Source organism: Balaenoptera musculus, chromosome 1, assembly GCF_009873245.2.
Source record: "Balaenoptera musculus isolate JJ_BM4_2016_0621 chromosome 1, mBalMus1.pri.v3, whole genome shotgun sequence".
NCBI classification, from domain to species: domain Eukaryota; kingdom Metazoa; phylum Chordata; class Mammalia; order Artiodactyla; family Balaenopteridae; genus Balaenoptera; species Balaenoptera musculus.
In genome coordinates, this window is record NC_045785.1 from 11,742,718 (window position 1) to 11,770,057 (window position 27,340).

The window sequence follows — 27,340 nt, forward strand, 5'->3', positions numbered from 1 at the left end:
GTTCAACAGAAGTAACAGCAATGAGCAGGGACAGCCTTTGTGCCGAGCCAGTCAGCCAGTGAGGGGCACAGGCTGCCGGGGCTCTTAGGGGTGTCAGAGCAGCACAACGGGAATCATCTTTTCCACATGGAAACGTCCCGTGCAGGGGCCTTTCAAAGGCATCTCTCTGCCATCAGCAATTTGCGACTTTGTCTAATGCACTTTCATAACCAGCTGGGGTTTATCTCTTTAAAAAAAAAAAAAAGAGGCTAAAGAAAGAACTCAAGAGTTGTGAGCACTTTTTCGCCCTGAATGACCAAGGTGATGCGTAAAACTAAAGACAGTGAGCTCTTGGAAGAGAGTTCTGGAAGTAGAGGCCTCAGGCCAGGGTTTCTCATCCTCGGCACTGGTATTGCCATTTGGGCTGGAGAGCTCTTGGTTGGGTTGGGGGCTGTCCTGTGCACTTAGGGTGCTGAGCAGTGTCCCCGGCCTCTGCCCACTGGATGCCAGTAGCACCCGCCCCCACCCCAGTGCGACAACCAAAAATATCTCCAGACATGGCCAAATGTCCCCTTCAGGGTAAACTCCCCACTGGTTGAGAACCCTGGTCCTAGTCTCAAGCCAGTTGACAAGCTGTCAGGGCTCACCTCACGGATTCATTCACTCAACATGCATAACTGATCATCTATTATGTCCCAAGCTCATTCTAGGCAATGGGGGTTCAGCAATGGACAGGCCAGGCAGCTAGCCAAATCACTGCCCTGACAGGGGCCCCAGGATGGACAGGGCACCCCGGCACGGGCACGGCGGGGGGACTCAGTCTCCCAGCCCAAGTCCAGGTCGGAGGGGGGAGGTTTCAGCTGGGACCCAAGAGCGACTACATCTTTGTCACCCCGCTCTTAGATCCATGCGTGCCATCAAGCAGATGCTCCCTAAGCATCTGTCAAACGAATGAATGAGTGGGTGAACTGAGGGTGAGGGCGGAAACTGGAAGGCAGTGGGCTAAGGAGTAAGCGGGAGGTGAGGACAGGACGAGACTCTTGTCTGAGCGGAGAGCAGGAAATAGGGCAGGAGGTGCGACCCAGGGGTTAAGGCTCCACCTCTCACCGCTTAGCTGAGTGGTCACCAGCAGGTCCCGCCCCTCCTGCGCCCATCTCCTCGTCTTTCAATGGAGTCCGCGATCCCTGCCTTAGAGAGCAGCTGGGAAGATTTCATGAGATCATACGTGGTGCGGCGGGAGGCGGCAGCCTGTGACACAGAACACACGTTGGTCCCCATTAGGTGGAGAGGGCTGGGGGCATAGGGAAGCTTTGTAAGTTGAGAAAGACATAGGTGTGTTGATAAGCAAAGGGGAAGGAAGACATCCGTCTTGTAGGACTGTGATGACACTGGCCTGTCCCTCTGATTCAGCCCAGGAGGGGGAAACACAGCAAGACACTGTGGCAGCACCTCCGGTGGAGAGCACCGCCAAAGACGCAGTGTGTGAACACCTGATGTGAGTACCCGACCGGACCCCTGCTTCTGGCCACGTTGTCAGAGTCTGCAAAAAGGAGTTGAGTCTGGGCTGTTCTTGCTGCTATTTGAGTTTTTCGATCCCTTTAGTTTAGTTTCTCAAGCATGTTCAAATTCCAACTCAACACTCTCCAGGTGTGTGGCCCCGGGCAGGTCACGTCACCTACTGTGCCTCGGCTTCCCTGCTTGTGAGATGAGGTACATGAATGCCAGCTAACGCTATGATTGGCTACTTTTCCCAAGTACCTGCTCGAGGCAAGTGCCTTCCTGGGTATTATAAGCAGGTTTCAAACAGTGGAGACCACTTGGTGGAGTGGGTCCTGGAGATGGTTAAAAGTTAAGAGGTTGGACTAAACGACCTTGAAACTCCCTCCCAACCCAAGAGTCCATACCTGGAGCCGCAAAGAGCTGACAGTTTCCAGAGAAACAAAATCCATGGATGGGAAAGATCCTGAAAGCCACCGACAAGCAGTGTACAAACCAGTAGGCAGGAATGTGATGCAGAGAAAGGATTCAGAAAGTTTCTCGAAAAAGACAAGCCACCAGCCTGAGCCCTGCACCACATACCAGTTACCAAAGTCTAATGTCACAGGGGTTTTACCCCAAGAAGGCAAAGATACTCAGATACTCAGCCTCCCTGTTCTGAAAAGTTCCTAACTGACTCCTCCTGGTAGAAAGAACTCTCTCTAAAGACAGCAGTAGCCACGACCTGGAATCAGCATCACGTTACTCTTCTCTGGTCCACTTCCTTATCTGTGGACACCCTTGAGGCAGAGTTTCATCCTCAAGTTGGAAGAGTTATAGCCAAGGAGTAGATAGACAGATAGACAGACAGACACACACACACAGCATGCGTCTCTCAGGGCTGGGGTGTCTCACCCCTGCTCATAACCCCCCTCAAGGCACCTCTCCCGCTGTCACGCTGGGCCCCTTCCCAGGGAACACTGCTTCCCTGTCAGCCACCCTGATCGTCATGGTGCCAAAGACGTCCTGCCCTCTGGGGCATGGGGCCAAAGAGCTGCCCTCATCCCACCCTCCCTGTGTCCTCCTTGATTTTCTGGGCCCCGGGGCCCACACTTCTGCAAAGGGTCCCATGAGCACCAGTCACTCACGTGGCACCACGTCTCTCCATCAGGAATTAAAAGAAGCTGGTGAGAGAACGGAAGCCATACCGTCCTCTTCTCTCTCCTCTTCCTCGTCCTCAACGAATCCCTGAACCCACACAAAAATAGTCTTCCTTCCTCTTTGCACCGAAGATCAAAAGTCCACAAGAGCATTGGTTCACGCTGACAGACGCTTGAGCAGCGAGAGGTTTCATCTTCATATTAGTTGTATCTCAACCTCAGAGCAAACCCAGCCAGGATCCTTTGTTCTGTCTCCATGTATTTCTTTGTAATGAAGGTGGATCAAAATGGATTTTTGTTTTGAGAAGTTTTAAAGAGTGTGCTTATCGCCCTTGCTGGTACTGGCATCGCACGGACCATCACTGATTGGGCATCACTTTGCCTTTGTACTTGGCCCCTTCCAGGCACCCAAGACACCACGGAGATTGAGTTGAACTGACCTGGTCTGTTTCTATGAATTTCAGAGAGGATTTATTGACCGCTCAGAAGGAAATCCTGTCTCAGCAGGAGATCATCATGAGGTTAAGGAAGAACCTCACTGAAGCCCATAGCCGAATGTCAGATTTGAGAGGTTGGTACATTTGCCCATGTCACTTGATTTCCTGACCCACTTCAAGAAAGGAAAGAAATGTGTCTGAAGGGTTGGAAAGCTGGGCATTAAAAATCCCACTCAACCTGATTTCCTGGGCTGTCACAGTACTCTTAGCTCAGAGTCAGCAAGAGCTGTATCCTGGGTGTTGAACTGATTCCATTTGATATGGGGCTACAGGGAACATTCTCAGATGACTCTGGACCTGTGTGTGGAAACGCAACTTTCTTTTTCGGAGAGAATCTCTGATGACCACAGAGGATTTGTCTCCGGGGGCAAAGGCTTGGGGGTCAATCGTGGGCGCCCCTGGGCAGGCCAGCCGGCACAAGTCCTAGCACCCAACAGCTTAGGGACCTCAAGTAAGGTGTCCACCGGGCCTCTCCTTCCTCTGATGCAAAAACACCTGCAGCACGTCTGCCTCCCGGGGTTGATTTGGAAGTCAGAGACCACTAGAGTAGGGGCGAAATAGCTCCGAGGTCTGCTGTCTTCTGGACGGACACAAGTCTGGCTGAATATTCCTACTTGACCCTTCTTCTCCCCAAACTTTTATTTTTGCCTCTCTTCTTCTTGCTTCTCAGAGCTGCCTTCTTTTCCCATCCCTAGCTTCCATCCAGCCAAAGGGCAGGAGTCGGGGGGTATAACTAGGTTTGGGGAGGTGGAGGGAGGAAACACTCCTCTTGTCCCCATCTCAAACCGTGTGCACCCCAGACCTTCAGTGGTGTTTGCTCCCTGTGTCTGGACCAGCTGATACCCCCAAGGCTTTTATGGCAGGATTTCTCAAAGAGTGATTTTTCCATACTAAGTTATGAGAACACATGGGAGAGAGGCTACAGTGTCCAGTTCTAGAATGGGGAGGCGATGGACCCAGTTCTGGGTCTGCTGTTTATTAGTTGGGTGACTTTAGGCAAGTCCCTTGACCTCTGTGAACCTCAGTTTCTGCACCTGTGACATGGGGGTGTTACTAGGAACTGCCTTGCAGGGTTGCTTTGAAGATTCAAGGCAATGTAGGTGTCTTTTTTCTGGCCCTGTGGCATGTGGGATCTTAGTTCCCCGACTGGGGATCAGACCCTCGCCCCCTGCGCTGGAGGCGCGGAGTCTTAACGGCTGGACCGCCAGGGAAGTCCCAGTGTAGGTGTCTTACTTTGGGTTTTCCCACAAGCAGACCCCCAAGACCAGAATCCCACTGCAGGTGGTTTATTTGAGAGATGATCCCAGGGAAAACAGCAGTGGAAGTGAAGTAAGACAGGAGGGGGAAGAAAGCAGATAATGGCTGTGCTGTCAGTCAGCGGGCCCAGTGGGGGACCGAGGTTACTACTGCAGTGTGGTCGCAGGGGTGGGAGGGAGCTGGGCTGTGTACCCCAGCCTGTCTCCACTGGTCCATGGTTGGAGGCTGTTGCCTCTGGCAGGCTCATGAGCAGAGCAGTCTCCAGAGGCCTTAGAACGCCGTAGGCAAACATGCAGAGCAGGCAGCCGAAGGTGACCTAGAATGCCACAGGCTCACAGGTCCTGACAGCTGGGGCCGGGCAGGCGCCTCACGGGCTGCCTCATGGTGCCAGCACTCACTGAAAGGTATTGCCGGTGGGCTATTTTGCTGTTTTTTGGGGGAAGATGCACACAGACCTCCTGGCCGTTACTGAAGCCCCCTGAGCATTCCTGGAGGGTGGACCGCCTCGTGGTTCTTAGAGGCCTGGCAGAGCTGCTGTGGCCCTTGCAGAGACCCGGGGCGGGAGACCCCCTCACCAGCTTCCACGTCACTCCCAGGGGAGCTTAACGAGAAGCAGAAGGTGGAACTGGAGCGGAATGTGGCGCTGGTCCAGCAACAAAGCAGCGAGCTGAGTGTGCTCAAGGAAAAGATGGCACAGATGACCAGCCTGGTGGAGAAGAAGGACAAGGAGCTAGAGGTCCTCAAGCAGGCACTCAGGTGGGTAGGAAGGTCTGCATGGTGGGTGTGAGGAGCCCAGGCACACCCAAGTGCCCAGGGAGCCTAGCACAGAGAGGCAGGGCAGGGGGGGTGGTGCTCAGTCAATGCTGGTTGAAGAGTTGAATGAATGAGTAGATGAATGAATGACATACAGTTCATTGCTTTACAACCTCATCATTTAAAACAAAGCTTTGCTCAGTTCTGTGCATCTAGACATTCCTACCCAATATTCCAGATGAGTCTCAGCTTAAATGCCACTTCCTCCAGGAAGCCCTCCATCATTCACCTCACCAAACATAGCCAAGGGCTCCTGCTCTGCCTGGGGTCCGTCAGCTCCTGCATGCCACTTGAGCGAACCCTTCTCACACAGCCAGGCTGCTCCCACCTGCTGATTGTCTGCCTTTCCCATGAGAACCCCTGTGTAGACTCTATTGACTCGCCAGCATTCACACAGTGCCTGGCATATAAAGGAACGTAGTAAATATTGACTGTACAAAGGTACAGACTGGAGGTGTCAGAGGTCAGCTTAAACTAAGTATATTGTTGTTGTCCCAAGGATTCGTCTCAAATATACATGTGAGTTTGCATTTTCATCTATAGTGTATCCATATTTTGACATAAGATTAATGTTTTTCCCAAGAAAGTTTGCGTAGAATTGATATCTCATGTATACCCTGTAGCTTCATGTGCTCCGTGGTTCATGGCCAAGGCAGATTCACATAGTGGTTAAAAGAACAGGCTCCAGACCCAGGCTGCATGGATTCGAGGCCAGGCGCCTTCACCTACAAGCTCCACGACCACAGGCAAATTGCTGTATGTCTCTCTCCTTGTCTGTAAAACGGTGCAAGCAGAGTCCCCACCTCATGGGACTTCTATGAGAAATAGAAGGGTTGACACATAATAAGTGTTAGAAACAGCAGACACACAGTAAATACCCCCCATGAATGTCACAGCAGGTGTCCCGCAGACCCAATGCAGGAAGCAAGGATGGGTAGGGGCCTGCCTCTCTGGTCACTATAGCCTTAAGTCCCCCGAAGCTCAATTCTCTAGAAATCTTCGGGCAGTAGACTTGAAGGCTCAAAGATTTTGGTTCCCTGTGAAAATGGAGTCCCTTTTCCAATTCTGCTCGTGGGTACAAAGGTAATTCACGGTTCCCGGAATTCATGCTGCCAGCCACTCTGCTGCCCAGTGTCTCATCTTCTCTGCCCTAGGGCCTCCCAAGAGAAACACAGACTCCAGCTGCACAAGGAGAAGGAACAGAAGCCCAGGAACACAACCCAGATGTGTGACACCTCGGTGCAGATAGAACCAATCCACACCGATATTTTCTTGAGCAGCCAGGAGGTGAGTGCCTGCCCTGTCCCTGGGCAGCTAGAAAGACAAGCTAAGAAAGAGCCCAGTGGTGGCTTTCTTTGCTTTTTTTTTTTTTTTTTTTTTTAACAGGATGATGTGAGGTTCCAGTTTGAATGAGAAGCCACAGCTGGGGAAGGGCAGTCCAGGCAGGGTAATGGCCACTGCAAAGGCCCTGAGGCAGAAATATGTTTCAGGAGGAATATATGTGGGAAGGAGGGCAGTTTGGGATCTGGGAGAACTTTTTTTTTATTTTTATTTTTTTTGGCTGTGTTGGGTCTTCGCTGCTGCACGTGGGCTTTCTCTAGTTGCGGCGAATGGGGGCTACTCTTCGTTGTGGTGCACAGGCTTCTCATTGCGGTGGCTTCTCTTGTTGCAGAGCACGGGCTCTAGGCGCACGGGTTTCAGTAGTTGCGGCACGCAGGCTCAGTAGTTGTGGCGCACAGGCTTAGTTGCTCCACGGCATGTGGGATCTTCCCGGACCAGGGATCAAACCTGTGTCCCTTGCATTAGCAGGCGTATTCTTAACCACTGCGCCACCAGGGAAGCCCCTTTCTTTGCTTTTGTAAACATCTTCATTTTAAGTTCCAAAAATATTACTTGCTTATGTGAAATGTATGTTATCAACAGCTTGGCATGTGTGCCATCAGACCTTTTCCTCACAGAAACCACCACATGCTCATACAGTCAGGATTGTGCAGTGGTTGCAGGTTAGTCTTGGATTCGATTTCAGTCTTGAATCCTCCGCTCAGAAACCCTGTGACCTCAAGGATGCACCTGAGTACCAATTCCCTCATCTGGGAAGTGGGAGTAATACCAGTCACCGCCCACCCCCATGGGGTTGTTGAGAAATGAATTTATACACACAAACACCCGCAAACTTACATACACGTATATTTATTTAATAGGTTTTTTTTCAAAACATGGTATCAAGCCGCATATATCCTGCAACTATTTTTTTCTCACATAAGACTATTTAATGGGCATATTGTCAAGTAAGCATGTAAAGATCTACCTCATTCTTTTAAACGGCAGCAATGAATTCCATCATGTCCCTTTTATCCAACCAGTCCCGTATTGATGGACATCTGTTTCTACTTCCACACGTTGCTGTAGTTAATATCCTTGTAAGTATGTAGAACAAATTCCTAGACGTGATTCCGAGATGTCCAGAGGACAGCCTAAATTGTGCTTGGTATGGCCAAACTGCCTTCCCAAAGAGCCATGCCAGTTACGCCCCATGGCTGACTCTTGGCAACCTCTGCCCAGAGGCCTTTGCATGCCTGGAAGTCCCAGCCGCGCAGCACACAGCGATCATGTCTTTGAGCGAGAACAGCCTTCAGCACGCGGTCCTGAATGGCGGCGCTCACGTCTGTGCCCGTGGCAGGGGCTGTGATCGTGATGCTCCCCATTGTCTGTGGGCGGCTGACTGTGGGTACGGCGCTTCCCCGAGGCCCCGGGTTTCCTGGAGTCCAGGGATCTCCTTTCACCCTTTGCTTTATGAAACTAGAGAGCAGAGCGTTTCAGTAATGGGCTTTGGACTTCCACTTGGAGACGGGGCCAAATGTGTCAGCTTGCCTTCCTGCTTTCTCAAAGATGCCTTTCCCCTGCCAAACAGCAGTGAGCCGGGGCCGCCCGCAGCGTGAAGGAAAGGGCTCGGCAGCCCAGCCCTCCGGCCCTGGCAACGATCACCATCCAGAGAACTTTAGCAGAGGCGTCTCCTCGTTACCAGGGCCACCTGGCGATGGGGCTGCAGCGGGTTCCGCAGCTGTGAGCTCCATAGGGCTGGAAGCAGGTCTCACTCCTGTCGGAATCCAAGCTCTTCGTGCAGGACCCGGCCCACGTTCATTCACACGTTCAACAACTATTGAGCACCTGCTGTATGCCAGGCCCTGTGCTGGGCTCAGGGGAGGATGCTCCGGGTCCCTGCCCACACCAGACGCCCTGCGACTCTGCACGTGTCTGCTGGAAAGGACTGTTGACCAGACGCCTGTGATTTTTAGTTTCTATGATGAGGCGGGGTTAGTTGAGGAGGATGGGGGAGGGGGGCTGCAAGATAAAAGTAAAAAAGGATTTTTTCTTTCTCAGAACGGCTTTCCACACTCAGGCTACTTCCTGCTTTCTAAACCAGAGTGGGTCAGAGGGCTTAAGCATTGTATGAGAAAGAATCTCCGTCTTCTCTAAATAAACAAATTCCCAGAAGAGCCATGAGTAAGGGTCACATCGGGCTCAGGCGAGCTCTGCAGGCAGAGGAAGGGCTGTCACCAAGCCCGGCTGCTGCGGCTGCCCCACCCCCAAGGCTGGTCAGCCGGGGGTAGAGTGCCCCCTTCTCTCAGGGACTGAGCCCTGGTCCCAGCAGGAACACTGGGGCAGACCCCTTCCGGCTCTGTATTTATTGAGCCCCTACTATGCCCGGGCATAAGGCTGGGCCCCGGGAATAGCACAGTCTACAGCGGAGACAAACTCTGCTCTCACAGAGCCCACATTCTGGAAAAGGAGAGACACAGGCAATAAACAAGTCAACATCGAACAAAATGTCCAGCGGGAGTGAACGCTCCGAGGAAAGATACAGCAGGACTCGGGGCAGAGTAGCGTGTGGGAGGGGGCTCTTTAGGACAGGGTGATGGTGGGGTGTGGGGAGGCCTCTCCAGGAGGAGACCAGGAGCAGAGCCTGAATGAAATGAAGGAATGAGTGGTGGGGACATGGGGTGAGAAGTGGCCCCAGGAGGACCTCAGACGGCCCTGCTGGGCTCCCCGAGGGAGGCCATGAGCCTTGTGCCCATTGTGGCCAGCATGGGTCCTGGCACATGTCACATGGGCCTTCAATAAGCATTTGATGAAGCAAGGAAGGAAGAGCAAATAAATGTCCCTTTCCCTCTTCTCTGCTTTGTTTTCCTGGTAGCATTTATCACTTTCTGGAATTTTAACATGTCTTTCTGCTTGTTTGATGTGTCTGCCCCATAGAAATGAGCCCCCAGCAGCAGAGCTTTCTGCCTGGTTCCCCGATCTCTCCCTAGTGCCTCAAACAGTGTCTGGTGAGCGCTATCTCTCTGAACCAAAATTGTTATAAGATTGTTATAAAACAAACAAATTGTCAGTTTCTTCCCTTTCTCGCCATTTTGACTGGGACCTTCCCTAGCCACAGTGTTTACATCTGAAAACCATTCCCAACACCCCATCCCATTTCCAGTTTTTTTCTTTAATATCTATCACTGTCCGCCATATATTTTCCATGATTATCTTATTTATTGTCTGTCTGCTCACACTAGGATGCAGAATCTATGATAACAGGGATTTTGCCAGTTTTAGTCACTGCTAAGTCCCCAGAGCCTAGAACAAGGCATGGCACATAGACATGCTCAATAAACCTTTGTGGTATGAATGAATGAGTGAATGAATGAATCACTTACCCTAGGGAAGCATTGTTTAATTTGGAGTCTATGACAGGGATTCAGGGGGTCCCTGAAGCTCCAGAAGTTATCTGCAAATTTTTGTATGTGAATTTTTCTGGAGGAAGAAACCTGCATTCTTCCTATTCTCAAAGGGGAGAATATGTGCATGGCCCTTAAGAGATGAAGAAGACCTTTCCTTGTCTGTGCCCTTCGTAAACCCAACTCTAGCGACATGGCTAGTGAGTACCATATTGGATGGTGCAGATATAGACTATTTCCATTGTTGCAGAAAGTTCTCTTGGACCACACTGTTCCAGAGGGTCCAGAAGTCTCAGAGGAGTGTTTTCCTTTCTCCAGACCAGCCAGGAGTCTGCCCATCAAATTCTCCCTAGCAAATATTAAACCACCATCCTTATTACCAGCTAAGAAGAAAGTATCACATGTTCTTACCTAAAAAATGCCCCTCCAGGGACTTCCCTGGCGGTCCAGTGGTTAAGACTCTGCGCTTCCGCTGCAGGGGGCGCAGTTTCGATCCCCGGTCAGGGAACTGAGATCCCGCATGCCGCACGGTGCTGGCAAAAAAAAAAAAAAAATGCCCCTCCAGGAGCGAATTTGATGTGATTGTTCAGAGATGAGACCAGAATGACAACAAGTGGAAACCCAAGCTTAGAAGAATATTAGAAGAAAAAAAGAAATAAAACATGGGGAGGGAACATAGAGGGGATCTCTTACTTATAGTGATGCTAAGTAGGTAGGAAAGTTGGAAATCTTCCTACATGTGACTTCGTATTTGAAATGAAATTTTTAAATTCCTTCTCTGCTGAAGCCCCTTAATGATATTTTCCAAGGTACTAAGTAAGTGACAGGGTTTCTCCTAATCCATGACTTGTTCATGTTTCTTCAAATACAAGAGAAGGAGATTCTGATCCCTAATAAAGCTGCTGTCTCCACCATTCTGGCCACAGGAGCAGTCCTTCAGTGACCTAGGGGCCAAGTGCAAAGGGTCCCGACATGAGGAAGTCATTCAGCGTCAGAAAAAGGCCTTATCTGAGCTTCGTGCGCGAATTAAAGAACTTGAGAGGGCCAGCTCGTCAAGTAAGTTTCCTCCTTCCTAGTCACCCCCTCTGTGCTGAGAGCCGTGGGCCCCAGACTTGAGGGTTCACTTTGGGGACTGACCAATTTGCCAGGACCACCATCTTCTCTCCCCATCATTTCATAACTAAAAGGACATAGTTATAAAAAAAAAGATGGGCAGACGTGATCTGAGAGTCAAGAGTAGGCCTTGATATTAAATAAACAGGATTTCATGAAAAACTCACAACCTTGTCCTTCTTTTTCTTATTTCACTGTGGCCCAGTGGAAACTTTTTCATAGACTGATGCTGTGCAAGGACCAACCTTGGGGAACTTCCCAGGATAAATACCCTGTTTAGAGGGAATAGGGCTTTCAAGAAACCAAGCTTGCTGCTGGGTAGAGCACTGGGCTAGGACACAGAAGCCTGGGTTCAAGTCCATCCTCATACCTGTGGCCGAAGGTTCACCCTCAGTGCCTCAGCCCTGTGAGGCTGCAGCCTCATATTAGCTGTGTGGCCTTGGACAAGTCATTTCACCTCTCTGGGCCTTGATTCCTCACCTGCCAAAGGAGGATGGTGAGGATTAGTACTGGCCTGTGGTAAGCGTCCAGTAAATAGCAGCTGTGATTTTTACATGCCGTAACTTCTTCCTGAGCCTTTCTTTTGAGTGTAAATTATTTCTTTTATAGATCATAAGGGCCACATGGATGGATCATTTCTAGACTTAAAGACCCTCGGGATGGAAAAAAATGTTCAGAAAATATTGGATGTAAAACCTGACTTGCCAACTTTTTCAAGAGTAGAGATCCGAGCGGTAACCAAAGAAAATTTGTCTGTGCACTGACTGACACGTGGAGAGGGTGGGCATGAGGACAGACACTAGCCGTGTGCCCTGACACCACTGTATACATCATTGGTTCAAGGCCAGGTCCTCCCTGATGGGCTAGCACCTGTATGGACTGGTCGGTGCCTGGCCGTACCAGCGGTCCAATGTTTGAATAGAAAGGCGGCTTCCCATCATGTACAGCATGATATAGCATTGCACTGATGTTGGCCAGGTCAATCTCTGGGCCCTCCTTTTCACATCACATGTTATATTCTGCAGAAAATACTCAACAAGCTAATGTACAACATTCTGTCATGAGCTTGCCTAACATTTGCTTTTTGCTATAAACTGAAAAACATGAACACATAAAGGGCAGCAGAAGGGAGCCATGATGATTAAGAAGACACAAGTTCTAGAATCAGAGACCTGTGTCCTAATCCCAGCTCTGCAAGCTCTGTGACCTTGGGCGGGCTCCTAACCTTTCTGGGACTTCATTTCCCAGCTGTAAAATGATGATGGAAAAATTAAAGGAGATAATTATGTAAAGTGCTTATCCCAGTGCCTAGCTCATAGTGAACACTTTAATAGATGATAGTTATTATTATTAAACAGTATTTAAATAGTATTATCCAAGAAAACCTTCCTTTCTTAGGGAGCATAGTTCCATCTGCCAGGATTTTCAGAAGTAATTTGATTGTTAGGTTGAAGGTGCCCTGTATCCTAAATGGATGTTTGATCGGCTGTTTGATTGACACATGACAATGGACAGCTCAGGTCAGCATTAATCACAGGATCTGCTGGGTGTGGCTTGCTGCAGCAGCTGGTCTAAACCAGCTTTTGGAAAAAATAATAAAGTCATCCTATCTGTACCAGTATTCTCTCCTACAATTTTTCTAGACATTTGCTCACATGTTTAGAGATGTGACTTCAGAAACGTGTTGGTTTTCCTGATAAAATCGAACCTTCCTTCTCTGAGGTTGGGAGTAGAGGGACCATCTCCAGGTGGGGAGCTCAGCTGGATCTCATATCCTGATGATCCTGCTTCCAAGATTTACCTTCTCCCTGGCAACAACCCCTCATCCCACCACTGACACCACAGAGCAGGAAACCTCCCAACTCTCAATCCTCCAAGGTTGGCAGTAGTTAAAAGAAGAGAAGGAGCAGGAGGAAGAATAGCTGACATCTGTTAACTGCTTACTGTGTGCCAGGCCTTGAGCTCAGCCGGCTACATGCCTTATCTCATTTAACCATCGTCGCAGCCTTGTGTCATAGTTACTATTATTGTCCCCATTTAACAGATAAGAAAAATTAAGGCCTCAGGAGGTCAAGTACCTCATCCAAGGTCACGGAATAATGATTGAAGAAGCCAGGGGTGTGTCCCTGGTGGTCTGTCTGCTAGCCTGCAGAGACCGGGTGGAGACTGTGTGATTGGATCCTGTAGCCCAGGCTCTTCCTTAGTGACCCTCCCTCAGGAAAAGAGGGGGAATCTGGAGAGGTACAGAGGATGCAGCTCAGGGGAGCTGAAGACACAGAGCAGCATCTCAGGTTCTTTTTGCAGCAGATCTGCCCGGTTTATTGTCATGTTCAGATACCCTCTTTTATTCTCATCTCCATAGATATATAGACAAATATGTCCACTCTTATCTATCACAGTCACTTTGGGGGCCTTTATATTTTTGTAGTTGTTTTTTTTTTAATCTCAGAGGTTTTCAGGGTAGTGCCAACAAATGCTAGGGCTAAGAGATGCTCATGGCAAGCATTAAAAGCCAATTTATTTTTTAAGGAGGCTTATTATGGTTATTTGTAGTCGTTCAGATCAGGTCCCCTATTCAGTCTGGTGGCCTTTCCATGCAGTCAGTTGGGCTTCCAGCAGCCAGCTGGCTGGTTGGGGTCTTAGGGAGATGCAGCTGCAAACACTATCTGCATTGTCTCTGGAAAGGGTCTGAAGTGATGCCCACCCACCAGGTTCCAGAGCTAGGAGAAGGTTTGGCCAAATTTTGTGAGGGTATGGTTTCTGCTGCATAGAAATGAGATTCCTTTAATAAAGAGGAGGGAGGCTATTTTCTACTTAACCTTCATTCGTTCATTCAACAAACATGCCCACTATGCACCACTCGGTGCCAGGTGCCATGCTGGGCGCAAGGAGAGGGGTAGTGAGCAAAAGCAACATGGTCCCCATTTTTCTGGAGCTTGTCTTCTCAACGTCAGCGGTACCGATTTTTTGAGCCAGGTAACTCTTTGTTTGGGAGACTGCCCTGTGTATCATGGGGTGTTCAGCAGCATCCTTGTCCTCTACCCACTAGATGCCAGCAGCAATTATGACAACCACAAATGTGGCCAGGCATTGCTAAATGTCCTGGCGGGGGTAAGGTGGACAGAGTCACCCCCGGTTGAGAACCGCTGGCCTAAAGGGAAGACAGACAAGACGGTGGCCAAAGAACGGCACGAGTGATGTGTCATTTCAAAGGCAGTCATGCTCTGAAGGGGTAGGAACACAGTTATAAAGAAAGCAGTTCACAGAGTCAGACTGGATTCAAAACCAGCTCTCTTGGCATGGACATATATACACACACACGCTACCAAAGGTAAAATGGATAGCTAGTGGGAAGCAGCCGCATCGCACAGGGAGATCAGCTCGGTGCTGTGTGTCTACCTAGAGGGGTGGGATAGGGAGGGTGGGAGGGAGACACAAGAGGCAGGGGATATGGGGATATATGGATACGTATAGCTGATTCACTTTGTTATACAGCAGAAACGAACACACCATTGTAAAGCAATTATACTCCAGTAAAGACGTTTAAAAAAAATCAGCTCTCTCAAATTATTCTTTAGTAACTTTCCAGTTCTTCCATTATTCTTTGGGTTATTCTTCTGGATGTAGAAAATCGTAATAGAATGCCAAGAGAGTTTTTTTTCTTTTTTTTTTATTTCAGCCTCAAAATGGCCTTTCCAGCCCAGGGTCCATCACAGCCACTGAGAAGTTAGAGGAAACGGATGTGGCTGAGGCTTTAGATCTTAGTGAAAAGCTGGTAGGTACACCCAGCATCAGTCCCCTCCTGTCCGAACCTGCGTGCCCTGCAGATAATTTAAACATCAACCCACATACATATTTAGTTGTTACAGTAGCTCCACGAGACCCATCTACTATCCCAGCATGGGCTGGAAATTGCACAGCCAAATTCCTTGGAAGACTGGGCAGTAAGAATGAATGTTTATGTCTGTTGTCATTCCCCCTCCCCCCCACCGCCCCCAGTTCTCAAAAAGGCATAGTGTAAATGGATGCGGGGAAAATGAAAGTCGTACTAAAAGCCCCAAATGCACTCATTTGCAAAGCATGTGTTTCTTCTCTGCAATTGCAGAAAATGAATGAAACAGAATTAGACGTTTGCCTCCTCAAAGTGGCCACCAGCGGTCTTGGGCCAGGCCTCTTACCTGCGAAACGCTTTCTCGTAGTACATGGATATGAGCAAAACCCTCGGGAGTCTGATGAACATCAAAGATATGTCAGGTCACGTGTCCATGAAACACCTCTCCCCAAAAGAGAGGGAGAGAGTCAACCAGCTTCGACAAAGAGACCTCGACCTGGTGTTTGATAAGATCACCCTACTCAAGAACCAGCTGGAGAGAAAAGAAGAGCTTTTGAGAGGCTACGAGAAAGACATTGAACAGCTCAGGTATGGCCCGTGTCCCCGGCAAAAGGCCCAGGCCTCCATTCTCCAGGCTAAACCTCGGGGCAGCTGCAGACCCGTAGGGACCAGGACAAGAGGACAGAGGCCTGGGTGAGGAGGGGGGAGGCGGGATGGTGACTCAGGGCCTGATGGACCCAAGTCTCTGGGCAAGAAAGCAGCAGTTGAAGTGCCCTACTCTCTCTTAAGGAATAAGGTGCACCTTTTATGAATGTGTCTGCTGTTTCACCATGTGTGTGCTTTTCATAATTCCATCCTATTTTCAGTGGTATCCGTTCCTCCACCCTCTCCGGGAAGTTGGGAGGGGCTGGTAGCATAACCTTTGCCACCTTCATGCTACGCTTCCACAGCCAATGGGCTATTTATCCTGCCCTCTATTCCCCAAATCTTCATCCTTCTCCCCCACTTGTAATGAAACCACTAAGTTAGGCATACATGGAAGTGTTTTGAGAATCTCCCAGGTCGGGAGCGTTGGTGGTGAGTGAGAAAGATGAGGGGAAAAGAGATTTTGTCTCTCCTGTGTGCTCAGGCAGAGCAAAGTGTCGGTTCAGATGTACCAGTCACAGGTGGCAAAGCTGGAGGACGACATCTACAAAGAGGCCGAAGAAAAGGCGCTGCTGAAGGAGGCCCTGGAACGCACGGAGCAGCGGCTGCACCACGAGAAGAGGGTCAACAGGGCGATCAGGCAGCAGAAGGTGAGAGGTCCCTGCCTGGAGCAGAGCCTCTGAGGCTGCCCCTCAGCTCCCTTTAGAAACAGCCAACTGAGGTCCCCGTGGGATCCAGGCGGCACAGAATGCATTCACTGATGCAAAGGAAGGTGGCAGAATAGCTTTAGCATTAGGCAGACCTAGGTTTAGACTCTTGCTCTACCATTTACTGTGTGACTTCAGGCAGCTTTCCTTTTTTGGTTTGTTTTTTTTTTAACATCTTTATTGGAGTATAATTGCTTTACAGTGTTGTGTTAGTTTCTGCTGTACAACAAAGTGAATCAGCTATATGCATACGTATATCCTCATATCCCTCCCTCTTGCGTCTCCCTCCCACCCTCCCTATCCCACCCCTCTAGGTGGTCCCAAAGCACTGAACTAATCTCCCTGTGCCATGCAGCTGCTTCCCACTAGCTATCTATTTTACATTTGGTAGTGTATATATGTTAATGCTACTCTCTCACTTTGTCCCAGCTTCCCCTTCCCCCTCCCCATGTCCTCAAGTCCATTATCTACATCTGTGTCTTTATTCCTGGCCTGCCCCTAGGTTCATCAGAACCTTTTTTTTTTTTCTTAGATTCCATATACATGTGTTAGCTTAATCTCTCTGAGGCCCATAGTCTAGCTTGTCTCTATTTTTTTAAACTTTCTTTTTTTTAATTTAATTTTTATTTTATATTGGAGTATAGTTGATTTACAGTGTTGTGTTAGTTTCAGGTGTACGCAAAGTGATTCAGTTATACATATACATATATCTATTCTTTTTCAGATTCTTTTCCCATATAAGTTATTACAGAACACTGAGTGGAGTTCCCTGTGCTATACAGCAGGCTCTCTGGCTTAGAGCCCCAGAAATGAGAAGTGGCTGTCCTGCTCTGAGGGAGCCTGGACGCCGTGTTTCCAGTGCTCACTGCTCTGAATTAAACATCACAGGCCTTAGTCTGCGTGTGTCATGGGGCTGCCTCAGACAGAGGACAGTTTCCTTTCACACCAAGCAATGCCAGGGAGAGCTGGGCCAGTGACAGAGTTGTGACTTTCCCTTTGATGTGCCCTCTGGAGAGCTCACCCCTCCCCAAAGTGGCCCCCCACCGCCCCCAGGGCTTGGCAGGCTAGGCCCCAAAGCAGAGACACCAGACCACAGAATGGGACAGCAAAGGGCCCAAAAAAAGCCATTGTCATGTACTGAAAACCTGAGGATTTACATAATCAGGCTTCACATGCATTATTCATGGGCTGCCTCATTCATACACAATGCAGGGGACGTGCCAGCCTGTTTGGCGCTAGACATCCTTCAGCTGAGAAGGGTCTGAAATGGCCAAGTTGAACCTGTGTCAGGGTCCCCAGAAGAGCTACAGCTAGTAGCTTTCAAATTCGTGGAATTCACAACTGCGGGAAAGATGTGTATGAACTACAGCCGCGATCATGGCATCGCCGATGGTGTCATGTACTGAGCACTTACCGAGGGGCAGGCACCTGCTCCACACCGCACATGCTTCATCTCTCCCATCAACCCGCAAGGGATGCTGGCAAGCGTCGGCCCCTTAGAGAGAGGGGAAAGCTGAGTTGACAGAGGGTACCGTTCCCTGGCTACTCAGCGGCAGAAACAGGATTCCCTCCCCACCTGCTGTCCTCCCCAGCCCATGTTCACTTTTCCACACCTCTTCCTTCTGTGTCTCCCTTACCAGGGTGGCCCCCTTGTATACCTCTCACCGTTGCTCCTGGGGTTTTCACTCCAGGACTCAGGTTTGCATTTCAGGCTTGTTATTAATATGTCGTCAGAAATCCCTGTTTATCAGGAAGAAAACAATAATAAATTTTAAGGTTTTGCTGGATTCTAAAGGGCACTTGTATACATCTGTCTTGGCATCAGTTCCTTCCAGGGAGTATATCTTCGTTGTTTTTAAGCAGAAATTAACAGAAAATAGAATTCCTCTTTTCTAAGTTTTACACTTAGTATTTTCACAAGGAGCCTTAGTTTTCTTAGTCTCCTGTATAAAACGTTGAAACTCTTCACCCGTTCATAGAGGTGGCAGGGTTGAAGCACTGAGATGAAATTACACATCTTAAGCTTCAGAATTGCCCCCCCCCACCAAAAAAAAATGTCGTTTGTAGTTTTAATGTTTGACCATCTCTTCACCAAGCAGAACTTTCAAGAATCAAAAGTCATACTTCCACGCTAATACCTTTGGCTGTGAAAATGAGACTTGGTATAAAATGCTGGGCATTCACAGAGAACTGGGTCTGTGGCTCTGTCCAGGTGGCAGAGGGATGGGAACCGTGGCCCAGGCCGTACTCACTCTAAGCCACATCCCACATCACTGGAGAAGCCGGCAGTGTCTCTCAGAGTTCAGAGGCCAGATTTGGAGTCAAACAAATAGAGGTCAAGCCCCACCGCTGCCCCGAATGACCCTGAGTAAGTGGCTTGACCTCTGTATCGCAGGTTCCTCAACAAAAGCAACCAGAACTGTCAACAAGGGGCCTACTCCGTGGGGCAGCGGGAGGGTTAAATGGCAAAATGCCTGCAGTGCCTGGCACATCGCAAGCCCAGTTTCTAAGGGGGAAGAATAGGCAGCTCATGGATGGGTGGGGATTCCTCTATTTCTTTCAGGGAGCTTCCTGCCAGCTGACGCCTTCCCCGGTCCTCCCAAAGCCGGCAGCTCTTATGGGACGCGCTCTTCTCTTTGGTGAATACGACTAGGGCCACGGCCAAGAAAGGACCCAGATACCTTTTGTGAATGGGCTAAGGCTGAGATTTTCAATAGGAAATTTTTAAATGCACAGAAGTTGCCACTTGAGAAGCACGCAAGCCCTTTCCTGGGGCTTGAAGTGTAAGAAAGGCTGAAGGGCACTGGCTGTTTCTGGCAGGAGAAGCCGCTCAGCTCTCCTGCCAATCAAATCTCCAGCCAATCAAGTTCTGGCTAGGGGGCGTGACCACCACTTTGCCTTGTGGCCTCAGCCAGGAAAACCCCCTAACCTTCCCTCTGCTTAATTCGCTCAGATCCCTCTTCTTTAAGATGAGAATTAAAATGGCACCTAGCTCGTAGCCTTCCATTCAATGGGAGCTTGTATACAAAGCCCTTAGCACATAAGACCACAAAGCTAACATGCTCTCCTACCATCGTCATTATCCTCACTATTCTATTTAACTCACTATCTTGCAAGATATCCTTGGGCCCAGGTATTCTCAAGATTCTGGTTTCCTCCGTGCCACTTGTGTGTTTTTGACCAGGAAGTAGAAATTGGTAGATGTTGTGTAGGAGGAGCATGGATGGGAGGGGCTTGGGGTGGTACTCTTCCGCCCACAATGATGAAGTAGAACCATGCGGCCAGGCCTACGCAGCATACAGGTAGAAGAAGGCTAAAGAAAAAGACCCTCACCCACCCCCTTCTTCTGCCCACCAATCCCAGTGAATCCCAGCGTCTCCTAGAAACCTCAGAGGTGCGTCCCCGAATGGAACAGGTGGGGATGCATTAAACGCTGTCGTGCTCACCTGATATTTTCACTCAGGAACGTTTAGAGGATCTCGTACAGAGAAATGCCAAAGAATCAGCACCTTGCAACTGTTCCTTCAAAGAGAAAGAGAGGCAGGTATGGAGAGGTTTTCTGATCTTGCAGCCAGACACAAAGTAGGTGCCTTATTTTCAAAGGGTTAGAGCTTATGGAGTGTAAATGCCAGCGTGGGCGGCCCAAGAGACACCCACACACCTCCAGTTCCTTCCCCTCCCCCAGCCCTTGCCCCTGTCCCTTCTCCTGAACAAACGACGTAAGGGACCCAGTATCTGGAGGTGAGAGAAGGCAGAAGGGCAGTGCAACCATCCTAGGTGCTAAATGATTTGGGGACATAGAGACAAAATCATAAGAAAAGAAGAAGGGGGGAGTGGGGCATCCCAGGAACCCCTGCCCTAAGAAGGAAGTATGTGGGTGAAAGAAGGGGGGAAAGTGATACAAAATGGAGCCAGAAATAAGGATGAAAGTGCCTATTATAACGATCCCTTCACCTGCCAAAGGGGAGCCCCGTTTGATGGTGGGCTTTCTGGCAGCTCATGGGAAATGGAAAACCCAGTGTGGTCCAGAGTTCACAGCATCCATGAGATATGATGGATGTGATGCTCAGAAGTGTTCACAGAACAAAGGCAATACTGGATTTTCCCCCGGAGAGGACATTGTGTGATATAATGGACAGCACCCCTGAGAACGGCAACGCGGTGTTGGCTGGGCCACATCTGTGCACAGCTCTTGAGACAGACTGATGTCATCACATCCCAGTGAGTTCAGTAAAGTTCAGGAAAAGCAGGTGCACAGGGACCAGGCTCTGCCCTTCAGTGCCCAGCTGCCCACTGATTGAACTTAATCCAGGAAGGAATTTTGCAGCAATGTTCAAACTGGGGTTCCCTGGAGCCTTTGGGTACCATGGAAGGGTGTGACTCTCAAAGCACACACACCTTTCTCCCACCAGAGAAGCTCTCCATTATCTTATACCCCAAGTTCCTCATGGGATTTTGCTTGGATAAATGGTTCTGCAAAAAAAAAAGGTGGGGGGTGGGTGGGATGGGGTGGGAGAGAAGAAGGCTGTTGGTTTAAAACTAACCCCTGCTATTATGATATCCATAATATCTGGGAATTTGGATAGTGACTGTCTCAACTGAGTTCGTGATAAATACTGAGTGGCTGCAGGCTCGAGGCCTTCTCCATGGAAAATGCCTGGAGGGCACCTGTCGGTTCAATACGGGCCCATCGGCCTTCACGGACAGTCCTCTGAGGGTAGACTTAGCATCCTTCTGGGAGAATGGAAGAGTCTTGTAAGCACCTATGCCCTGTCCCAAAAGACAGCTTTATTTCCTCCATGAGTTTTGTGACTACCCAGTAGGGTTGCCAGATTTAGGGGAAAACAAACAAACAAAAAACACGATGCCCAGTTAAATTTTAGTTTCAGATAAACAACAAAAGCTATTCAGTATAAATGTCCTAAATATTACACGGGGCATATTCACACTAAAAAATTTGTTGGCTTCATTCTGAAATTCAGATTTAACTGGGCATCCTGTATTTTATCCGGCAACGCCTCCAACATTTACTGAGCACCAACTAGACACCAAGCAGGGAGGCTCTGAAGCAGGTGTCTCAAGAGGGCAGCCCACAGACATATTCCATTTGGCTCATGGGATTTTTTTTTAAGTTACATTTCAAAATAGGGCAGTTTCCTGGAATACTCTGGATTTCCAGCTTCTCTGGGAAACTCGGAAGATCTGGCAACCCTAGGCCCACAGACCCACAAGCCACCATCACAAGCCTCCATCCTCCAGGCCCCTTAGAAGGGCGCTGGGCTCATGTGTTTGCTGCTGTCCACCACCACCCCAGCTCACTTCACCCACTTCTTTTACTTTCCTGGCCCCTGTAGGAACCAGGTTGGTGACCCCGGTGGATGCTCAGGGCTCTCGGAGAAAGTCTCCTTCCTGACACCACTGCACGTTCACCTGTGGAGTGTCAGTCTGCAAGGGAGACCCCAGTTCCCTCTCACTTTTGTGTCTCCAGTGCTTAGGGGCTGCTCTTTCTTTGATGAGCTTTCCCTGAGGTGCGGGGTCTTGAGCGGATCAGGGTCAGCAACAGTCATCAAACCCCAGGGGAGTGGCAAGCTCCAGATTTTCAGTGATGCTGGCTTCCCAACAGGCCCCTGTAGTCCCTGCCAGGGAGGTTAGCCACTGGGGCTTTCAACATTTCCACTGGGTGGAAACCCACTGGACATCTACAGCCTCTTTCACTGATCTAGGAGGCTCTGCTTCCAGCTAAAGCAGATCTGTCCTCCAAGAAGAATACAGTATCCTTCATAGCCTTCTTGGTTGACCACCTCCTTCTCTGCTGGAATCTGGAACAGAGATTCCCTAAGAGGTTCAGCAGGACAGTGTAGCATTGCCCAAAAGCCACACCCCCTTCTGCAGACCTCCATCCTCACCTCCTCACCTAGGAAGGCTCAACATTCCATCCAAATGGGTAGCATCTGAAAGTTGAGAAAAATCCATTTTTCTCTGATGCAAAAGGCAAAGAAGAACATAAGCTAAATTTTGTCAATATTCTTTCTGTATTAAAGAGACGAATGTTTGTAGAGATGGTGAAGAACTCAAAGATGCAGAACTCAAATTTCCAGGTGAGCCAGAAGAGAGAAGAGAGAAAACCATAGAACGTCAGCAGGAAGCCCAGTTGACAGTTATCCCACATCTATTATGTATTGAGCATTTGGCATGTGCCAGGCACAGAGCCAAACACTCGACGTGCAGTATCTCATTTAAGGTTCACAACAACCCTATGGGGTGGGTGTTGTTATTATACCCAATTTACAGATGAGGTGTCTGAGGCTCAGAGACTTTATTTGTCCAGAGCCACACAGCTCAGTAGGAGAGCTGGGAATCAGTGCAGATCTGATACCCAGGTGAGTGCTAGCTTTTCCTCCTTTAGGTTATAAACCTCCAGGTAATAAACCTGATACATTTCCAGTGGCATTTCTCTTAAATTTCAAGGAAGCATCCTCTAGAATTCTCTTAAAAGTTGAGAATTAAGACTATGAAATCTTGAACATGTTGAAACATTGCCATTGACAAATCAGCCCTGGAACTGGAATTAAGCCAATCCACGTTCCCACTTTGCAGACAGTAGAAGCGAGCTCTCAGGAAGCTTGAAAGCCAAACACATTTTGGTTGAATATGAGAGAGGAGACATTCAAGTTTGATAAAAGGCCACAGTCATGCTGAGGCAACCAAATTATCATGGGAAGAAACGAAGATATTCTAGGTGAGGGATATATTTGGAAAATAGAAGCTTCTCATCCAGCATCCTTGTGCTGAGACCAGAAGGTGGTTACTACCCAGAGCAGGATGTTAAGAGGATAGAGAGCATCCTGAGGGCCCCAATTGATCTGAGACGTTTGCCACCCTGCAAAGTGGAAATGACTGGAAGTTTGTTACTTATTCATTCACATATGTGATTGAGCTGGGAGGAGGCAGAAACTGCCCTACATCTAGGTTTTGTCTGAGGACCACCTGGGGATGTAAAATGGCAGAGGAGATATTGGGATGGGTCCCGGATGTTGTGGGAACACTGTGCTTCTCTGAGATGTGAGACCCCCTGGAACTTCACGCTGCCTCTGGCTTTAACAGAAGCGGGGCAGATGGTGCTTCGGCTAAGAGCAAAGAGCCAGCTTCCTATTCTCCCTGCCCTCCAGCCTGAGCTTAGAAGTTTGGTGTCTAGGATCTCCTCGGTACAGAAAGGTTTCCTCCAGATTCCTTGCCAAGTGTAACTTGGGCGACTCCTTCCTCAAGAGTGGGCCTGGAGTCCTTCGGGGGATGGAGTCACCAGGACCACCTTGAAAATGATGGGACGTGTAAAATCTGCTCTGTCTCGCCCACTCATAAGAGAGTCTCCATCTCTAACAAGCTTCAGAACTAACACCTCCTACCTTTTTAAGACCCTCTGGTTTTTTGTTTTCTGTCCTCCAAATGCCATTCATCGATTTTATATATTTTTTCCATTGCAGCTAACAGTCTTCTATAATTGTTTGTCAGTCATATGCTAAAGGGGAAAATCTTCTAGTTGACAAATATTTATTGAATACCTAGTCTAGCCCACATATTGTGGTAGGAACCGGGGATAGAAGAATGAACAAGACGATACGATTCCAGCCCTCATTCATTCAACGAATATTTGTTGAGAGCCTACGATATGGCGGGTACTGTCCAGGTGTTAAGGTTCAATCCCGTTCTCAGTGGGAGCCATATCACCCCTGCGAGGCCAAAACTCTACTTTTTTAATGTATAAAGCGCAGATGTACACATAGCGCTCTCTGTAATATTCAAATTTTATGGAGGTGAGAGCAGTTAGTAAAAAATGCCTGAGAAGGCTCCTTAGGGGAAGAACGATACTGAAAAAAAGGGTGAGAAACACTGGGTTAGATCAATGAAGAAACACGCAAAACTCCCTGTCTTTCTGGGTTTTATTCTGGGATAAATAAATAAATATAATGATTAAATAACTACTTTTTGAGGACAAAGGCCAGTGCACTGAGCTCAGGAGCATATTTCACAGGGACCTCCCTCCCCCACCTCCCAGGTCAAGGGCCAAGAGAGGTCTCCCTGAAAGGGGATGTTTAAAACCAAGACCTGAGGTGATGTGGGAATGAACTGGGATCTTTCTAGAACCGATGCTTGCAGATGCCCAAAGCAGCCACTCCAGTATGCCCTGAGTTAATTTCCAATTAATTTCCAAATTTCCAATCTGGATGTTGTTCTTTAAACGAGGGGCTTCTACCCCTGCCTTGTCCTTCTAAGGACGGGGCATGTGGTTCCAAACACTCAGGCTGAATGCGTGTCGCTGCCTGTGGTCACGGGTTCAAGACGGACCCTGCCAGGTTCCCCCAACCCTCGGGCCCACACTTGCATTTTCACGTTTCCCATTCCCCATCTCTTCCTTTTCCCAGTTCAGCCATCCCGTCTGCCTTCTGCTGCCCCCGACCCCCCACTCAAAAAAGTGGACCAAAGCTTGCTCTGTGGTGCTTCCCACCCCAAGCTCGTGGCAGACCTGGGGCTCGGGGGACCCTGGGACCAAGGAATCTTTATTTTTTAACAAACACCCAGACTCCAACTCCGACAGCCAGCCCCACACCAGGTCAGGGCACTGGCATCTGGGAACCACCCAGAGCCAGCAATTTTATTGAAAATCAAATAAAAAAGGATACAAAGGAAAAGTGGTTTAGAGGTGAAAGATTTTCAACATTTCCTGTCTGTTTTCCTTTTATCTGGGCATTCCCGCCAAGGTTTACTTTGTGGGCTAGTGTAGAGATGTTAGCCTTTCTTACCCTGAAATGATTTTTTTTTTCCTTGAAATGATTTTGAATGCAGTCTGAAAACACATTCAAGGCTCCTGTCAGCCACTGGCAGAGGTCCGGCACAGGAGGTGATTTTTAAACCTGTCTTAAAGAGAAAAGAGCTACAGAGATGGTCCTAACAGCCCCTCCCATTGAAATCCACCCAGAACCTCCTCTCAACCCCTGAGAAAGACAGGACTTTCTGGTCCCTATTTGACAGATGAGGAAACCGAGGGTCACGCAGTCAGTGGCAGAGCTGAAACCACCTGACTGAAACCAGCTGAAACCAGCTGACTACCCACCAGCCCTCTTCCCCCAGGGGCATGTGTTGGAGTCAAAAACTTGCAGGAAGGCAGTGTGAAACCTGCTGGAAAGAAACTTGTAAGGTACAGTGGCATCTACAGTACATACAGAACTGTGTGAGCGAGAGATTCTTGGGTTGCAATTAATGGAAACCTATTCAGAAAGAGGGAGGGGGCTTTTATAAGGATAAAGGGTGAGTGCCTCATAAAAACTGAGAGCTGAAAGAGAGCCTGGCCTCAAAATAGAACTGGTAAGCCATCAGATCTCAGGCATCATCTCTTTTACACACACACAAGCATGCGCACGCACACACACAGGCCGTATCTCCTCTCTGTGTCTCTGCATGGCTCCCCTGATCTCTGCTCTCTCCAGTCATGTGACAGGAAGGAATGACCTCACGGTCCCCCAGTTCAAAGGACCAGCCCAAGGAGCAAGTAGCATCTTAGAGCCCGTAACCCCAAATCCTGGGAGTGACCATCTTAAAAGCCCAGCCCTTGCCAAGTGCCCGATCAGCTATGACCAGGGACAGAGTCACACACATGGCTGCCTGGAGCCAGGAGCAGTGCTCAGAAAAGGGTTAGACAGACCCCCTCGAGTATCCTGCATTTTCTCCTCCTAAGACATCAGAGACATAAGGCATTCAGTTCAGTAACAGCTTTTCAAGAGAAAGTCCATCCCAGTGAATGTGCCTATAATCAGAAACTCCTGGTTCAAAAAAAGATGCAAATGGAAGACGAAAACGTTATCTGTGTATCTGGAAGAGTGTACACCAAAATGTGAATAAGGTTACCTGTGGGTAGTGTGATAATGGTGGATCATTTTACCTTCGTTTTGCTCACATCTATGTGTATATATAAATATTTTTTACAACAAATATTTTATTTTGAGTAAAAAAAAAAAATGCCATTTGAGAAATATTTGGGGATCTCCCTACAATTATAGAGTTTGGGCATTTGTTGCTCTTGCTTGTTGAAGGTTGGAGCCAGAAAAGGCACCCCAAAGATGGACCAAGAAAGGGAGATGCTGAAGAGAGAAGTTTCCAGCAGATCCAGCCAGAGCCTTTTGTTTTCTAAACCTGGTGGAAGGAACTAGAAACGTCGTCCCGCTGGGCCTCGCGTGATCCTCCGTGAGTCAGTGTAACTCTTCTGCGTCAAACTACTAAGATGCTTTTTTAGGACTTTAAAGGTTGCTACCCGAGTGTGTTGCTTCCTAGACTGGTATTTTGCACAATACTGTATTTTGGAGTGTGTGAGGAGAGGGGTTCTTTTCACAGATAGTACGAATGTAAACATACTCAGGCGTATGAAGAATAAGTTTGACATTCAGACTCCTAGGCCCAGTAGATACAATTATGTGTTTGGGTAGTGACAAACCCACATGTCACACCTCCAAGGAGCTCCGAGAAACCCGCAGTTGAGAAAACCCAGGGCGTGTACTGGGGCCACAGGACAGAATGGTAACCTCAGGGCTGTTGGGGCCATGGTATAGTGCATTTATATCTGAATTTATTGTAATAAAGTCGAACACCAACCTGTTTTATCGCTTCCATAACAGTCATGTTTATATGGTGCTCTGCGGTTTTCAAAACACTTCTCATCTAATCCTCTCCCAAGCCCTGGGAGGTAAATAGCATTATGTTCCCCATTTTACAAATGAGGAAGCTGAGGCCCAGAGAGGTTAAATGGCCCATCTAAAGTCACACAGCTAGTAAATTCAAGATTTGGGTCTGGAACCCAGGTTTCTAACTCCATCTCACGCTGCCCATTCTGCCGCACCAAGACAGCCCAGTAGGTCAAGTCCCAAGCCATCAGGACAGACCAAGTACCCAGTCATCAAAGAGCACACACTGCCCAGGTGGACACACCCCTTTCCCATGGTGTTTGAAGAGACCCTCATTTTTGCCTTCTCTCCAGCCATCTGTTCTCTCCCTGCCTTTCTTGTACGGCCAAAGACCACCAAACAAAACAGGAGGAAGAGCCAGAAGTCATGAATATCATTATTTTTTATTTTTAAAAAGCCACCATAAA

The 27,340-nt window shown here is 48.7% G+C and overlaps 1 protein-coding gene across 1 annotated transcript in view; it reads left to right on the top strand.

The window, feature by feature from the left end:
• FHAD1 (forkhead associated phosphopeptide binding domain 1) overlaps positions 1–26,740 on the top strand; it is a 144,928-nt gene extending 118,188 nt beyond the window's left edge. The window contains exons 21-30 of the mRNA XM_036826732.1: positions 1,390–1,474; positions 3,080–3,186; positions 4,966–5,125; positions 6,337–6,469; positions 10,833–10,962; positions 11,629–11,753; positions 14,699–14,794; positions 15,219–15,439; positions 15,981–16,146; positions 26,289–26,740. Coding sequence (XP_036682627.1) covers positions 1,390–1,474; positions 3,080–3,186; positions 4,966–5,125; positions 6,337–6,469; positions 10,833–10,962; positions 11,629–11,753; positions 14,699–14,794; positions 15,219–15,439; positions 15,981–16,146; positions 26,289–26,405 — 1,340 coding nt within the window. The 3' untranslated portion in view covers positions 26,406–26,740. The remainder of the gene's footprint in view (positions 1–1,389; positions 1,475–3,079; positions 3,187–4,965; positions 5,126–6,336; positions 6,470–10,832; positions 10,963–11,628; positions 11,754–14,698; positions 14,795–15,218; positions 15,440–15,980; positions 16,147–26,288) is intronic.
• The last annotated feature ends 600 nt before the right edge of the window (positions 26,741–27,340 follow it).